Raw genomic sequence first — 15,599 nt, 5'->3', positions numbered from 1 at the left:
ACGGGGTAACACTAGAAAAACTGGGTAACAAACCCAAAGTAACATTGGATACTGCTTCCGCCAAGACTCACTCAACGCTGAATGTCCCGTCTTATACGCAGACAAAATACAGGCAGCCGTAGTAGTGGATCATTTTCATGGGGTAGATGCATACGGTCGAAAAGAAGCCTTGCAAAAGCTGTCAACGGTAACGTAGGAGCGCGAGCCGCCCACGCGCACGCGCACACACATTTTGGAGTGCCTCATTGCTATTCGACGGACCATTGACCCGCCAAGCGTGTATAGAGGCGCCCCTTGGCATTACTCGAGGCTTATAAAATGCTGGAACGTCTCACTCATTTCAAGTCCTTCACTACTTGGATTCGATCGAGTGTAGCTAGTAGGTTCATGGTATCATTGTTCATCATGAGGGTTATTCATACATATACGTTTGTGTACAATCATCGACATCGACCCAAGGGATGGGTGCCTGATTGTCACATCGCCACTCGTCTATTTCCAGGGGTACTCCTGTGCACTGCTGCGATATCTGTTCTTGAGTTGGTCTTGAGGAGGTCAACAGATTGGCATAGATGTTTAAACATCACAGGTGAGTACTTCAATGATATTCTACTACAAGGCTGCTATGCCCTACTTGGTTATTTCTCTAGTATCTTTTCATGACTGGCATCGTTGTTCACTGATTCGGTCATTTGATGTGCTATAGACACATGTTCTTACGAGCTCTTCTGCGCCCTTGCTACGGCTCTTGTTCGCTTGGATGTCTGTCATTCCAGGCTTGCCGTGATGCGGTTGGTGCATTTCGCATCCATTACGGTTATTGCTGCTCTTTTTGCTCAGGGCTTAGGCTCTTTCTCCAAAATGACCATTCGGAGGGTCATCCTTCCCGTTCACCGCCATCTTGTCCCTATGCTTCTACAACAATTCCATTGCCTGAAATGGTTTGCATTGCGTCTCGACATGAACAGAAACAAAAAGGCTTCATATAATGCTTGGACAGCTCAACGAACTAGCTTTGTGAGTCTCACTGGGCGCAAACTGTCACGCCACCGGACCATGCAAAGTGTATCAGCGATACGATATTCAACACCGATGTTCCCTTCCAACGCTAATGGCAGCACTGCGACTTCGGAAAAGCTCTCTGAAATGCCCACGTCGGCGGCGCTTGATCTCAATACTACTGACAAGCCCTTCGATCAAAAGCGTACAAGAGGCCTGCAAGCTGTGCTCAAGCTGGCCACGGGAGGCAGCAGTCATGTCTCGACTCATGTTACTCATGGAAACATGAATTGCCCTGAAGGATCTATGTCAGGCCAGATTCCGCCGGCGCAAGTTCAAGACAACCAAACCAGCAGTGATTTCCAGACATCAGGAAAGCGCTCGTATCCCCAGCGCGAAGGTAGTGACGACGGTGAAGATGAGGATACCCCCAGAAGAAAGAGGTCTAGAACCGAGAAAAGTCCTCCCTTTGCTAAGAAGCTGGCCTGCCCCTTTCATCGCAACGATACTGAGAACCACCGAAAACATCGATCTTGCGCGGGGCCAGGATGGACAAGCATTCATCGTCTCAAGTGAGTGTGGCTTTTTTGCAGGCGTTCCCTTCTCAACTGCTGACTTCCGGCTACAGAGAACACATACTTCGACAGCATGCCTTACCAACCTACTGTCCTCGCTGCTTGAAGACTTTCAACGCCGAAACGGAGTGTAGGCTCCATCTGAGGCAGGCTGCACTCTGTCCATTGAGTGATTCAACTCCCCCAGAAGGCTACAACAAAGAGCAAGGAACAGCTCTCCGAACAAGAAGCAAGGGCAATGCGGAGCGGGAGTGGAAGGCCATATACCGACTTCTGTTTCCCGGTGTGCCGGAGGAGCTCATTCCAAGTCCATGTGAGTCCTCCTTACCTCTCATACCATACTGATGTCATTGTTGTATCCGATTCTTACTGAATGCAGATTATGATGATGACGATACGCAGTTGGAAAATCTCCAGCGCAGGGAATCAAATCGGTTCCAAAGACACATGGAACATACTGTTCCACGATCAGTATCACAGCTTCTTGAACAGACGAGGTTCGAGCTCTCCACCTCCCTGGATGTTCCAGTGCGTACTCGACTTGTCGAAATCGTCGTGCGCGCTGTTGCAGAGGCGTCTCAGTCTTATCGACAGCGTGAAAGTCCAACGACTGAGGCGCAAGCCCCTGCCGTCCTCAATCGGCCATCCACCCTCACTCAGCATCCTGGGACACATGGCGCTCTAGACAGCATTCTCCACCTGTCAACATATACGCCTACGCAGGAGCCATTTCAGCCTCAAGCCAACGTTCAACAACATGACAGTCTGGTATATGAGTTGAATCATTCTACTGGCGTTCGTGATGGTATAGAACATCAGGACAATGATTTGCGACCTGGGAACGAGCTGCTTGTGGACCCTTTGCTTCTAGACATGAGTCTTTTCGACTGGAACCCTGACCAGGATACCTCGTTTCAGGGCCCATAGGAGCAAGAGGGATAGAAAAGGGGGAAAGAGGTCGGATTCTGCTTTTGCTTTTTAAACTTTCATGTCAATAGGCACGATACTTAGGCCAGCTCATAGTCACTCCTTCAATCGCAAATCTCCTGGTGTTGTCTTGAAGTTTATCACACGTCCATTATCGCTGCATGCCATGAATCTAAAATACACATATGAAAAGGTGAAGCTCCAGAATGTACACTATCGTCTTCAGTCCCGCTGACTTTTCCCGCACACCTTTAACCGTAGTTAAGCTCGAACCTGGTGGCGAACCCAGCTTCCGTCGGCTCAACCTCCTTGACGGGATGAAGAATCATCGGCGGCAGACAAGGCCGGCCGTGCTCAATCTCCCAGTTCCTGCCGCCAATATCCGTATCAACGTAGCCCATCCAGTTGTTGTACAACCTGGAAGGGGGCTCTGCGCGGTAGTACCACGTTGTTCCTTGGTATCTCCTCTCCCTCCCGTAGCCGAACGGACTACCCTCGCCACCGCTGCCCATGTCCCCAGAATTGAACCACTTGTCCAGGAACGCACCGTTCCAGGGACGGTCAAACCAGGTAGGGTGCGGTGCAAAAACGGCCTTGAAACCGTGCAGCAGAGACACGGTTTGAGGGGTCATTTCCGACGCAATGTGGTTACCGCGCAGGTTCTCAACATGCATGATATCCAGCAGACGCTTCGAAAGGCGGGACTGCGTCACAATCGTCGTGCGCCTCGGAAGGGTCCTGGGGTCGGGGTTCTCTTCATCCTTGTATCCCCAGATGTTATCACCAAAAATCCAACTACTGTTCACTGGGTTGAAGATCGGACCAAGCGTGATCAGGTCGGCGTCCTCCCCGACACCCCACTTATACGCGTCGTCTTCGGGGTTCGCGACCGGCGGCTTGGGTCCGACGGGGTTGATAAAGGACACCTTCGGCGGGCCCCAAACCTGGCTGCCGCGCGTGGCCTGCTCGGTGTGCAGACGGAAATCGGTATCATAGTCTCCGTGGAAGGCGGGAATGTAGTACCGCTCGTTGCGTTCCCACAGGCCCCGGCGCGGCTGGTTCCTCGCAAAGCCTTCCAACCGCCGCACGAAGTCGTAGTTGTGCCCGACGACGCGGACGTCCATTTCCCAGTTCCAGATGAAATCGAACTCCGGGTGGTCGATGCTGAACTTCTGAACAGAAAGCCACTGCGCGTGGTGGACGGTCCGCTCCTCGGCGTCCGTCAGCGCCGTGTAGATGTCCCACACGGCCTGGTCGTTCCAGACCTTGGTCATGCTGTGGAATTCCTTGGGGATGTGCTTGTCCAGCACGTTCTGGCGCTCCTTGTCATCGAAGATGTTCACCGAGTCGTCGCGCACGTGCAGCAGGAGGAACACCTCGTACTCCCCACCGGAACGCAGCGACAGCTCCGAGACGAGCGCCCGGATCACCTGCTTGTCGTTCTCGGTGTACTTCTTGCCGGTGTACGTCCTCAGCAGCACGGCGGTCCGGCTCTCGTGCGCCGTGTCCTCCCGCGCATCCAGCTCGCCGCCGTCCTCCCTCTTCCTCATTTCATTCCCGTACTTGCTGGCGATGTCCTCGTACGCCGTGATGAGGTACTCGTTCGGCTTGCCCTTGCCGAACCGAGCTGCGTTCTGCTGCGCGCACTTCGTCTGCAGGTCACCCCATTTGATGCTGTCCCAATCGATCGGCAGGCCCGTCTTGGCGTGCAGCTGCGGCGTCAGCCCGTACTGGCCCAGCCGCGTGTCGCGCTCGTAGCAGATGTCGCCGTCCATGTCCATGATGTCGAAGCCGCCCATGCCCGGCTTGGGGAAGTCGCGCGGGTGGCCCTTGAAGACGAGCAAGTCCTCCACGGGCTCGCCGAGCGCGCCGACGCACGGCACGTACGCGGCGCGGCGCGTCTTGTTCCACTCGTCGCTGTTGTAGTCCGGGTACGGGTCGAAGTGCACCGGCCGCTGGTTCGCGGCCCAGGGCTGCTCCTCTGCGGCGGACTGTCTGAAGCGGTCTGCGAACTTGGCCGGGCGGTCGTCCTTGCGGCTCAGAGAGGCGAGCGTGTTTCCGTAGATCGCGCCGCTGCCAGGAAGCCTGATCATAGTGTGAGTTGGTCTGCGTTTTTGATGAAATGAAGATGACGCTCGAGTTAGTTGCGGCACTTACTTCTTGGCGGCCTCATACTCCCTCGCGAAATGGTCTCGCAGCTGCTGCTCGTGGTGCGACCTCGCAGCCTCGGCCTCCTGCTCCTTCTTCTTCCGCTTGGCCTCCGCCTCCTCCTTCTCCTTCTTCTTCTTCGCCTCCTCCTCGATCTTCTTCTTCCGCTTCTCCTCCTCGGCCTTCTTCTTGTCCTCAGCCTCGTCGTGCACTGGCACCGTCTGCGGCTGGTCCTGCTGCTTCTCCCACTCCTTGACCCTCTCGTCCTCTTCCGTCTTCTTGTCGCCCTCCTGCTTGCGTAGCTCGTCGTCGTCGTCCTGCGGCTTGGCGTCGGCGTCCGCCGGCGTTGTCTTGGGCTGCTCCGGCATCCACGGCTCAGTGAGCGGGACGACTGGCTTCGTGGGCGTCTCCTCGGCCAGTGTCGCCGCGTGCCCGTGGCGCCAGATGGCGACGTCCCGCCCGTTGCGGATGTACGCCGTCCATGATGTGTAGAAAAGGAAAGCGGCCACGGCCAGGAGAATGAGTGTCTTGGGTCGGGCCCTGGCCCTCAACGGGCTCTGCTTGAACATGATGCACTGCTTTTGTGTTTTGGCGTCTCCGAGGCGTTGAGGGAGTGTAAACGCTCCGGAGGGGGTGAGTGATCCGGGGATGGCCGTGTTCTGAAATGCCAGACCACCGGCGTTATGTTTCGAGATGCTGTCTCAGCTTCTCAAAAAGAAGGATGCCCAGTGAACAGTGACATACAACGGAACGAACACCACCAAGAAGCCAAGCAAAACCTTGACCCGATAAGAAATGGAAGTTGTAACCCGGTCAGTTCGTGGATGAGCGAAACTGTATTTCGATGAAGGGCATGGTGTGCGGGAAAGGGGGGGAGAAAAGAGAGTTCACGGAGGAAGGGCCCAACGGGTTTGTCCTGCAGCGCGCGGGTTATAGCGAGGCGATTCAGCTTTCGCAGGGATGGCCTTCCCATCTTTTGATGTGACAAGTGTGCTTCCTGTCAAGACTAGATAGATTAAGGGGTCTCATCTTCTAGAAAGTGTGATGCCGCGTGCGTGGGAATGGTGGTGTGGGAGGCGAAATAAGGTTTTGGCTGAGTCGGTTGTGATACATGGGATGGTTGACAACTGCCGCCTCATACCCCGTCCACCGCGTCTTGGCAACTTGCCGGGAAAGACTTCCTCAGGCAGCTGGGTGAGGGAAGCGCCCAGCTTTTCTGCCGATTGTTATTTCTTTGCAGAGCCTTGCGTCTCTTTCTTGAGTGCAGGACTGCAGATAACCTCTGTTGGCTCTTCAATCCGTCCCACATTTTGAGTTTGGACTTCCGACTTGAAGTTCCGACGATGCCGGCCACAACCCAACACACCACCACCTATCTCGACAACAAGAATAGAAATATTCTATGCAAACCATTCTGTCTTTTTATTTGAGATGAACTCATCAAAAATCTTCAGTGTCATGTCAGGTCTGAAACTCTAGTATTCAGTCCCAGAGGGCAAGGTGCAGGCGGTGGTCTGCCGGTGTTGGGGTAATAAAACAGAGTTTTTGTGCAAGCAAGGACTACTCGTCCAACGAAGTCATTAAACTTTCCTCGTTGAAAATGTGATGTGGTAATTGTACCTTCACGAGGCGACCCTTCCTGCAACAGGGGGAAGGGGGGGCAACGCAATTCTCTTGGCGTAATGCTTGACGTCGCACCCGGTGGCTGCTCTGGGCAGAATAGAAGCAGTGATAACGGCTACGCAGTAGGTTGAACGCGTCAAGCTGGGTGGCACAGAAAGAACAGCCCAAGATTGCATGCAAGAACGGGATCAACGATCTTTTCCCCCGAATGCATTCCCTTTGATTGCCATCTCGAGAATCTCTCTTCCTGCGTTGGACGAGGGCAGGGGTTCGGGCCTCGACAATCTCATTTCGGCTCAAAATTTCGTTTCGATATTCCTTCGAAGAGTAGGATCTGGGCAGTTGAGACTTATCGCCGCAAAGAGCGTAGATAAGGCCATGACAAGCATGGACTGCGTTCCATCACGCCATCCTCCGCGTTGTTCTTGCCACCATTCGGAAATCCCTACTCTTCAGGCAACGAGCGCTTTCAGAGAGCTGCTGACCGCTCAAGTCCGTTGAAAGTCCGTTGAAAGTCCGGTGAGCATCGAGTTGCAGTCCTCGCATTGTCCCTCCCCACTTACAACGTCTGAAGAGCCAATCCGGCGCCCTTGCTTAATCGCTTCGAATCGGCACCCCGCGGCGGGGCAACTTCGTATTCTATCGGAAAGTTTAAATCACCGCAACTTCATCTCCTCTTTGGCGAGCTCCAATCGAGCAGATTTTGGTCCATCGCAATTCCAACAGCCCGTAAAAGATGTTGTCTCGAGATAAGGCTGAGAGGGCGATATTTCCTGGTTCCATGCATCTCCCACGTGAAACTCAAACAATCGCGGCTTGGGGTTCAATCGAGGTTGTATTTGACTTGTTTTTAAGGTTAGTAGTAAGGTATCAAAAGACCGCGCGACCTCCCGCTGTGTTCTATCCGGCCGACTCCTGGCAATCCTTTTCGCGTCTTCGGACGATGGCCTCGTGGCCGCCAGCATCCGGGCTTCCATCCCGCCTAGTGCTCGACCTTGAGTGAGAAGTCGACGTGCGGCACGCCCTGGTGAATCGCGCTCGTCGAAACAATATCCACATCTGCGTAAATCGTCAGCCAAACAATCCCTCGAGCCCGATGTATCCCCAGAGTTCAACATCATCAACGACTCACCATTGCACACGTAGTTCTCCACATTCTCCAACGTCAACCCGCCCGAGACCTCGACCAGAAAGTGCCTCTTGCCAGCCCACCTCTCCTTCAGACTCCTCGCCGCAACCTTGACGCCCTCGCCCGTGAAGTTGTCCAGCATAACCACGTCCGCGCCCGCCTCAATCGCCTCGTCCGCCTCCGCCTCGCTCTGCACCTCCACCTCCACCTTCAAGCTGAACCCGCCCACGCTCTTCGCCGCCCGCACCGCGTTCGTGATGCTGCCCTTGCTCCACACGTGGTTGTCCTTCAGCATGATCATCGAGCTCAGGTCGTGCCGGTGCGCGTCCGCCCCGCCGACCATCATGCCGTACTTCTCCACCAGCCGGAACCCCGGCGTCGTCTTGCGCGTGCCCGCCAGCACACCCCGGTACCCCGCCGCGCGCAGGTTCACCAGCATCCCGCGCGTCATGCTCGCCACCCCGGAGCACCGCGCCAGCGTGTTGAGCGCGACCCGCTCGCCGAGGAGGAGGCCGCGCGTCGGGCCCGTGACGGTCGCCACGGCCATCTTGCCCTTGGGCGCGCCGCCGTGGCCGCGCAGCTCGATGTGGGAACCTTCTTTGACGTGCCACTCGACGGTGCAGTCGCACTGCCGGAAGATCTCGTCGACGAAGGGGCGCCCCGCGACGATGCCGCCGGATTTGCCCCAGAGGGTCGCCTTGCGTGGGTCTGAGCCGACGACGAAGCCGCCGTAGTCGAAGGAGGGTGTGTCCTCGGCCAGCCAGGCGGTGACGAGGGTCTTCCAGGAGGGCGGGAGGAGGTGCTCGAGGGAGCCGTGCTCGAGGGGGACGTCTTCCATTGTGCGGTTCGTGGTGGGGGTTGCGGGGTAGTTTTCGTTCGTTCGATCGGTAGGTGTGTAGATTTCGTGGGGGATGTTCGGTGTCGAAGGATCAATTACTCGTGGGGAAATTGGCAGGAATTAGAAATTGCAATGTGAGATGTTTGCGCCGCGAGGAAGGGAGGCAATCTTGAAGAGCAGGAAGGGGTCTTTGTCGCCACGGTTTGAGTTTCGTTGACGTTGACGCCGCGGCTTGAGTCGGTGCCGACTGCTGCCGGTCGCTGCCGATGGTGGGGTTGGCGGGTGCCAGCTCGGCGGGGCGTCTGTGCAATTGCCGCCAGCTGTGCTGCATCCGACGCGCCCATTCCCGACGGTGTAAGTCTTCTCACTAACAACGTTCAAGGCTGATTGATGGACCTTGACTGCGAACAAGCTCTGGCCAAGGTGACCTTATGGCAATTGTCGTGTTTAGGAACCGAGGACATCTGCAAAGTTTGGCCAATATTCGCAATCAAGTGCGGGTTTGACCTGCGCAGGAGAGATCACCACTGGATGCAGCTTGGCTAACACCGGGTGAAGATCACTTAGACGCGGCAATTCCATCAACCGTACGGCCCAAAAGCCAGAGTCTTGCTGGTCAATTTCATTTGGAAGTATTGATGGAGAGATGATATGAGTTTACTGCTCTCAACGAGCCATCGCCGCCGAGTTCTTCAACCTCCAGCATCTCGTCACCATCCAACGCCGGCCTCTGAGCAAGCAACCCTTGGTTGCTCCCACCATGACATCCAAGAACAACCGTCGATCACCCTCCACGCCATGTCCCATCTCTCCCCTCTACTCTCAAACGTTCTCAAACTTTGCATCGTCTATCGCGTATGCGCCCCGACATCCTCAGCATCAACATCCGGTCCCGGCCCCTGAAGATGCGCCGCCGGATCCCTCTGCACACTACCCCCCTGCTTCGCCCCGTTTGCCCCGTTCTGTCCTGACTCTCCACAGCACGGCACAATCACGCTCGTCTTGTTCCTGACCCCAGGCATATCCAGCGCCGGGTTCGACGTGAAGAAATCCGCAGGCCGGATGTGCATCTGATGGATCTCGACGGGCCTGTTCCGACATTAGCAAACAACCCAACTCACTCGGCCAAATGCTACTCACATCACAGGCCAGTCCTCAACCCGAGGATTGTGCGTCAGCCCGAAAACGCTCCAGATGACCGGACTACTCTTCCTCCCCTCACCTCCTCCGTTCCTCTCCCCAACATCACCATCACCATCGCCAAACCAGTCCCCCCGCTGCACCATATCCCACACGCCCCCCTCCTCCTCAACGCTCTGGTTCGTAAACTCCCCCGCCGCCCACAGCTCCTCATCCCGGTGCCCCGTCACCCACGCATGGTGCCGCGCGAACTTGGCCCTCTTACTCACCTGGCTCGCCTCGTCCGCGAGTATCAGCTGCGTCGCGCTCGGCACAAGCTTGTACGCCACGTTCCGCCCGCTCACCGCGTTCCGCACCCGCCGGTTCTGCATCTTCACCACGCGGTTCACCCGCGGCTCCGCGTCCACCCAGCACGCGCGCTCCACCTCCCGCTTCACCACTTTATAGAAATTCCCATACGGGTTCGTCCGCTCGTCTATCGCCACCGGCACGCTCTCCTCCACCACGACCCCCGTGTCCCCGGCCGCGTACGAGTCCACCGCGGGATCGATCCGCACCGCGAACACGTGCTGGTGGTTCTGCGCCAGCACCCCGTCCGCCACGACGACCCCGTACTCGCTCTCCGTCTTGCCCGCGTCCATCGCCACCACGCTCATCACCCCCGTCGCCCGCGTCTCCAGCGTGATCCCCCCCGCCGTGTCGAGCTTGTACGCAAACACGTACTCGTAGTTCGCCAGCGTGACGACGCACTGCACCACCAGCTCCCGCAACCTCGTCACCACCGCCCGGTTCGTGCGGAAGTTCGTGTGCTTCCACCCGATCCCGTTGTCCTGCTCGTGCAGACACACCACCGCCTTGGCCACCGTCGGGTTGCCCCCCGCATCCGCCAGCAACGCGTCAAAGTAGTGGATCGCGCCGAGGCAGTCGCACCCGAGCTCGAGGTTGTTCGCGACGCGGCCGAAGCCGCCGTCGCCGAGGTCGAAGGCCTGCTTGCGCTGGAAGGGCGGGCGCGGGTCGCCGTAGGGGACGGTGAGCTCGCTGTAGCTGAGGCGGAAGAGCACGGGGCGGTTGTCGTAGCAGAGGTCGTGCAGGACGGCGCCCTCGCGCGGGGTGAAGCCGAGGCGGAAGCGCCACTTTTGCCAGGACACGAGGTTGTCGCTGTGGACCGTGAAGCTGGCGCCTTCAGGCTGCGTGATGTTGATGGGTTTCAGGTCCGCGCGCTGGGGGACGTCGAGCAGTTCCGGGACGTACTCAGCGCCGGGGGTGATCTTCGTCGTGAAGAGCGGTTTGGGGCCGGCGGAAGTGTTCCTGGGTTGCGGGTGCAGGGAGTCGTCTTTGCCGCCCGTGGCGAGGCGGTCGACGCGGACGATCTTCTTGGTGGTGAAGTCCATGACGGGGATGATGGGGATCGGGTAGGCGTAGTGGTTCGAGTCCAGGTTGTCGGCGGCGGCGTCGCGGGCGAAGACGAGGCCTTGCATTGTGCGTGGGATGGCGCCGTCCGATGGGTCTGGGCCGCCGTAGGGCCAAGGGTCAATCGTGACTGTAAAGTTCTCGGGGAGGGAGAACTCCGACATTGCGTCTTTGAAGAGGGGAGAGGCGATGCAGGCGTCTTGGAAGGCGCCGAACTCGTCGCTTTGATATCGTGTCAGTGTGTGCAGACATGACTTTCCAGGAGGGGCTTACGGGGTGTAGCCGGTCTGAGACTCTGGCTTGGCCACGATGCGCTCGGCTTCTGTCTTCTTTTCGAGGTCGACGATGGATGTTGTGTACTCCGGGAGCTTCCCGTTCTTGATTACATCGTACTGGAGCCGCGCCCGTCGCGGAGGGCGCGGCGTGCTGTCGCTGAGGGTGCCTTCATGCTCGGCTTGCAAGAAGGGAATGAGCTCTGCTTTCTTCGGCTCTTGCAGGTAGATTGCGCGGAAGAAGAGCGTCACTTCGGAGGAGTAGAGCTCCTTCACGACGTCGCCGGCGAGCTTGAACTCGGCCTCAGAGAGATCCTTTAACGGATGAATGGCCATATCTGCGCAGTCACGTATTATTTTTCTTGGGAATTGAGACGGACTGACTGAGGCGGGCGAGGGAGCGGCAGCGACCAGCCTTATCTAGACCTCAACGGGCGGCTGGGCGAGATGCAATGCGGGGGATCTTGCAGTAGTCTGGTGATATCGAGCCATTCAAACGCCTCCGGTATGCGACGGTTATCTTGGCGTGTGACCACAGATATGCCGCTGCTTCCTGTGGGAAGCACGACTACACATAGTCTTGACGCGATATGCAAACCAACTAGGCCAGCTCAAGACCATGACGGCGGGGTAATTGGTCTTGTCAAGATGATAGCTTCATCATGGCGGGGTAAGCTGTCGTGCATGCCCAATCCAGACTCTCATGACCTGTAGTTTTCTCCAACATTTTTGGAGATCTTGTCGTCTCTCTAAGCTGATCTCATGCCGCATTGGGTAAGTCCATGCGGTGCAGCAAGGCGATTGGCTGCGGCCTCCATCGGCGTTTTGGGGGTCGTTGTCGGTACCGCAGCGAAGGATCGCGCGAAGCTGACCCAGCGTGGACGAACTTCTCCGGGCACCAGCCGAGAGACTGAAGGCACTGTCTGACCCAAACCCCGTTTCCTGTGTCGTTGCATCCCGTTTCTTGTGTGATTGTTCATCTGTGATGTTTTCTGTGCCATTCAATGGTCATGGAAACGACCGCTACACGGCCCGAACAGAGTTACGTCAACAACGGTCCAACGTCGGAGCCGTGCATCAACATGGCATGAGCAGATCTGCAGGAAAAGAAGATTAAGATTAAGCTACGTTCGAAGCATGCGATTCATCTGACCTCCGAGGTCGTAATTCGCAATGCTGGTTATCCCCTCAAACTCGAGCGTTGCAATCCGGACGGAGGCCGGTCCACAATCGAGTATCAAGAAGTGGTAGACAAGAAGCACCTCGGCAGGCTGGCCCGTGACACGGCATACCGAAGCTGCACGCTGCCGCCCGGTCAGACGGCCGGCCGCTCGTCCGTTGCACGTCTCGGCACATGAGACCAAGAGACTTTTTCAAACAAAGAGCGTTGATATGATGATCAGAGACATGTCCCGCGACCCTGAATTTAACACGCAAGGCAAGGTTGTTGACCCACATCCAAGAATGAGCGACGGCAAAGACGACAGCAAGGACGGCCTTGTGGGAGAGCCGCACCGAGTTGATGGGACAGCTCGGGTCAAGAGTTTGGGCTTGAGTTGTTTCGTATACAAACACTTGTTTGAGAGAAATGCTCGCTGTTCAAAATGAGAACGCACCACCGTAGAGACTAAGTTATCATGACCGAGACCGTGATGATTGTCGAAATGATAATCGACGGTGGAACGTGCGCCGTCGTCTCTTATGCGGCAAAACAAACTTCGAGTTAAGCAAGTCATCATATGGCATTGTCAAGCTCCCCCGGACGAGTTCAGATTCTGATCGACCGTCGTCCAACGGGGCATGACTCGATCGGCAGGAGTCATCCGCAAGACCGGGTCGCTGTGGCCTGCGGCTGAGGTTGAGGCTACCTAAGATAAAGCAGTGGGCCGCTGTTTGGAAAGAAAAAGGAAAGAGGACTGAGAGACGTTGCGTAGACGTGGTTCTTCTCGCAACGGCGGGCCGTTCTGTCGATTGCCAATGTGGGAGCTGTGGGTGGCATCAGTCTCGAGATGCGAGCGAGACCGGTCATTGGGTCGCTGGTGTTCGGATTGTAGTCATCCGCCTAGAGCCGAGACCATCGGATGCACCCGGCGGCCAGTCATCTGGTAGATGCATCGTGAAATGGCTTGCGTGGCATGGCGATTGTGCAGGGCGACAGGGCGGGACGGCGGAATGTCTAGACTTCTCGCAGAGACATCGGACGAAGGTGGAGGGCGCTCAGCCCCAAACGCGGGAGTAAGGTTGATGCTGTTTGATGTCAGGAATTTCTTGTTATGGGCACACTGCGTTTTGTAAGTGATGTGCCACGAGCAGTAAGGGAGCGTCTCATGTCTGCATGCTTGGCGAAACGGAGACGGTTCGGACTGAGGACGACACTGAAGTGGTGTTCAAGGCTCTAGGCGGTGTTTGGCGATGCGATGGCTTGATTCTGCGTGGGGAGTTCATGTCCTTTTACCGATCATGACATGAGGGTGGCCACTTGGCGTCGATGCCACGAAACAGGACAAGACAACAGCCTGCCTTGGGTGAGGTATCTTGGCGGCAGTGACGAGATGGTCATTCCATGGCGCACGGCAGTTCAGAAAGAAAAGCGGAGGACGGGGAAGGCTCCTGGTCGAGGCCAAGTTTAATGGCGAAGGATGTGCTGCTATTGGTTCGCGCGGGTGCGGGGAGTTGTCTCTGGTTGAGTTGACGAGGCTTGATGAGGCTTGACGAGCACAAGCGGTGGCCGACGTCTGCGAACCGTGGAGGCATTTTACTGCGTTCGACGGCGTCTGGGCTCTGGACAGCCGTGGTCTGAAAGATCCGATGCTGGTGGTGGTGCTGCAGGTGCTGGAAAAGGCAGGCATGTACTGCGTACATAGTAGAGTCAGTCCAGTTCTGAGAGGATGAACGGCGAAGAGGTGGAGGTGCAGATTGATACCTATTTTAGGAGGCGTCCATCCAGGGTGCTCCCTTCTGAAACGCGCCAATTTATCTGATGTCGTGATGGCCCGGGGATCTCCATGATTGTTTTCTGGGCCGGCTTTGGTGCTCAATTGACATTCTTATTTCTCCTTCTCGATCTTTTTCGGGCCTCCCTGTCGTCCATGGACACGCCGAGATCCGCGAGGGCATCCACAGGACGGATCCCAATTACCAGAAATCTTGCTGAGGCCCCTGTTCGGGACACCGAAGCGAAAGGAGGAGAAAAAGACACCTGGTACGTGCCTCGTCCGGGTACAAGGTAAGGCACCTAGGTACGTATCGTCAGGGGTGAGCCAGCGAGTGTCTGGCTTAGGTAAGGCACAGAGAATGGAAAACACGTGGAAGGAACTCCCAGGCAGGACTTGGCATTGATATGGCAAGACGAACAGCAGGTGCAGGAGCGCAGAGACCAACTGATTCCGCCTGCCCTCAGTGTCTCCTCATCAGATGTGCTTGGTGATCCATCCTGCCACCTGCGTATCCGTACGTGTGTGATGCCATCCATTATCCATGGACGAATTTGACTCGAATCCGTGCGCCATTCCTTGGGGTCCAACATGCCCAAAATCCAGCCTTCCAAGGGACGAGCATTGCTTCGTGCAGATTGCTCCGCCAAGGCCACATCAGGCTAGACGTCCGCCGTCCCACGACTCGTTGAATACCTACTTTTTCCAAGTTAACCGGGCCAACAATGTTGGGCGACTGACTTCCACATTCGAAGCGAAGGCTTGCTCAATCTTACGAGCACGCACACATACACATAAACTCCTTACTAAGAGCAGAGTGCAGAAGGCATTTGACGCGACGCGATACGAGACTTGCACGAGACGGGCGAGACGGACTCGAGTCAATCGACGAGACGGGACTCTTTGTCTGGACCGCCGCCGTGTCTCCCGTCCCCCGTCCCCCCGTCTCACAGTCACTCTCACTCGGCAGCTCTTCCCGAGCACAGATGCCGCGATGCTCATTCGTCATATCCGTCGGCAGATGGCGTAAGTCTTTGGGCACTTTCTTCGGGCACTTTCTTCGGATTGTTTGTATCCGTCCCGTGTCCCGGCTTCCAGTGCTTCAGTGATTCATCCATTGCCTCGCTCGCCCTACCCGCCTGCCACCAGACCTCGGGCTTGTTCGTGTCTGCAATGTCCATGCACACAGCGCGGTCGAGCACGGGGATCCCATCTCTTGGTGTCTTTCCCGTCCGTGCAATCCGCCCTCCCGTGCTGTCTCATCCGTCGTCTGGCCTGTCTGGCCTGTCGAATCCCCTGGCAGCAGCGCCAAGCGGCCAAGTTGCCCGTCAGCACCGGCGCCCATCCATCCACTACCTTAGGCCAGGTAAGGACTTGGGAAGCACTGCGCCGTAGCATTCGCGCCAGGGACGATCGTGTGGTTCTCCGACGGCCGGAAGCACCTCACGCAGTAGCGCATGCGCATACAAGGCAAGTGTGAAGATGGTGAGGTGGAGGTTACGCGGTGACGATGCAGTGTGTACGTACTTTGCTGAGGTGTTGTCAGCACCGCAGCCCGCAGCAGGCAGACCCGGCGGCGACATCCAGCCAAGCAGCAGGTGCAGC

General features: G+C 56.8%; 3 protein-coding genes across 3 annotated transcripts; all 3 read right to left on the bottom strand.

Annotated features, from left to right (window-relative positions):
- Positions 1-2,752: 2,752 nt before the first annotated feature.
- On the bottom strand, positions 2,753-5,218 carry COL26b_009802 (uncharacterized protein; the record flags this gene model as incomplete). The annotated part of the gene is made up of 2 exons (XM_053182519.1): positions 2,753-4,586; positions 4,659-5,218. 2 exons carry the CDS (start codon positions 5,216-5,218, stop codon positions 2,753-2,755), a joined length of 2,394 nt encoding a protein of 797 aa, XP_053033518.1.
- A 2,036-nt stretch (positions 5,219-7,254) lies between these two features.
- On the bottom strand, positions 7,255-8,239 carry COL26b_009801 (uncharacterized protein; the record flags this gene model as incomplete). Its single annotated transcript, XM_053182518.1, has 2 exons — positions 7,255-7,331; positions 7,405-8,239. The coding sequence occupies 2 exons, from the start codon at positions 8,237-8,239 to the stop codon at positions 7,255-7,257; spliced, it is 912 nt and encodes a 303-aa protein (XP_053033517.1).
- Positions 8,240-9,087: 848 nt separating this feature from the next.
- On the bottom strand, positions 9,088-11,397 carry COL26b_009800 (uncharacterized protein; the record flags this gene model as incomplete). The annotated part of the gene is made up of 3 exons (XM_053182517.1): positions 9,088-9,328; positions 9,380-11,011; positions 11,063-11,397. 3 exons carry the CDS (start codon positions 11,395-11,397, stop codon positions 9,088-9,090), a joined length of 2,208 nt encoding a protein of 735 aa, XP_053033516.1.
- Between the last annotated feature and the right edge of the window lie 4,202 nt (positions 11,398-15,599).

This window comes from Colletotrichum chrysophilum, assembly GCF_026319265.1.
Source record: "Colletotrichum chrysophilum strain AFK26 chromosome Unknown scaffold_98, whole genome shotgun sequence".
Lineage (NCBI taxonomy): Eukaryota > Fungi > Ascomycota > Sordariomycetes > Glomerellales > Glomerellaceae > Colletotrichum > Colletotrichum chrysophilum.
This window is presented reverse-complemented; position numbering and strand designations above follow the sequence as displayed.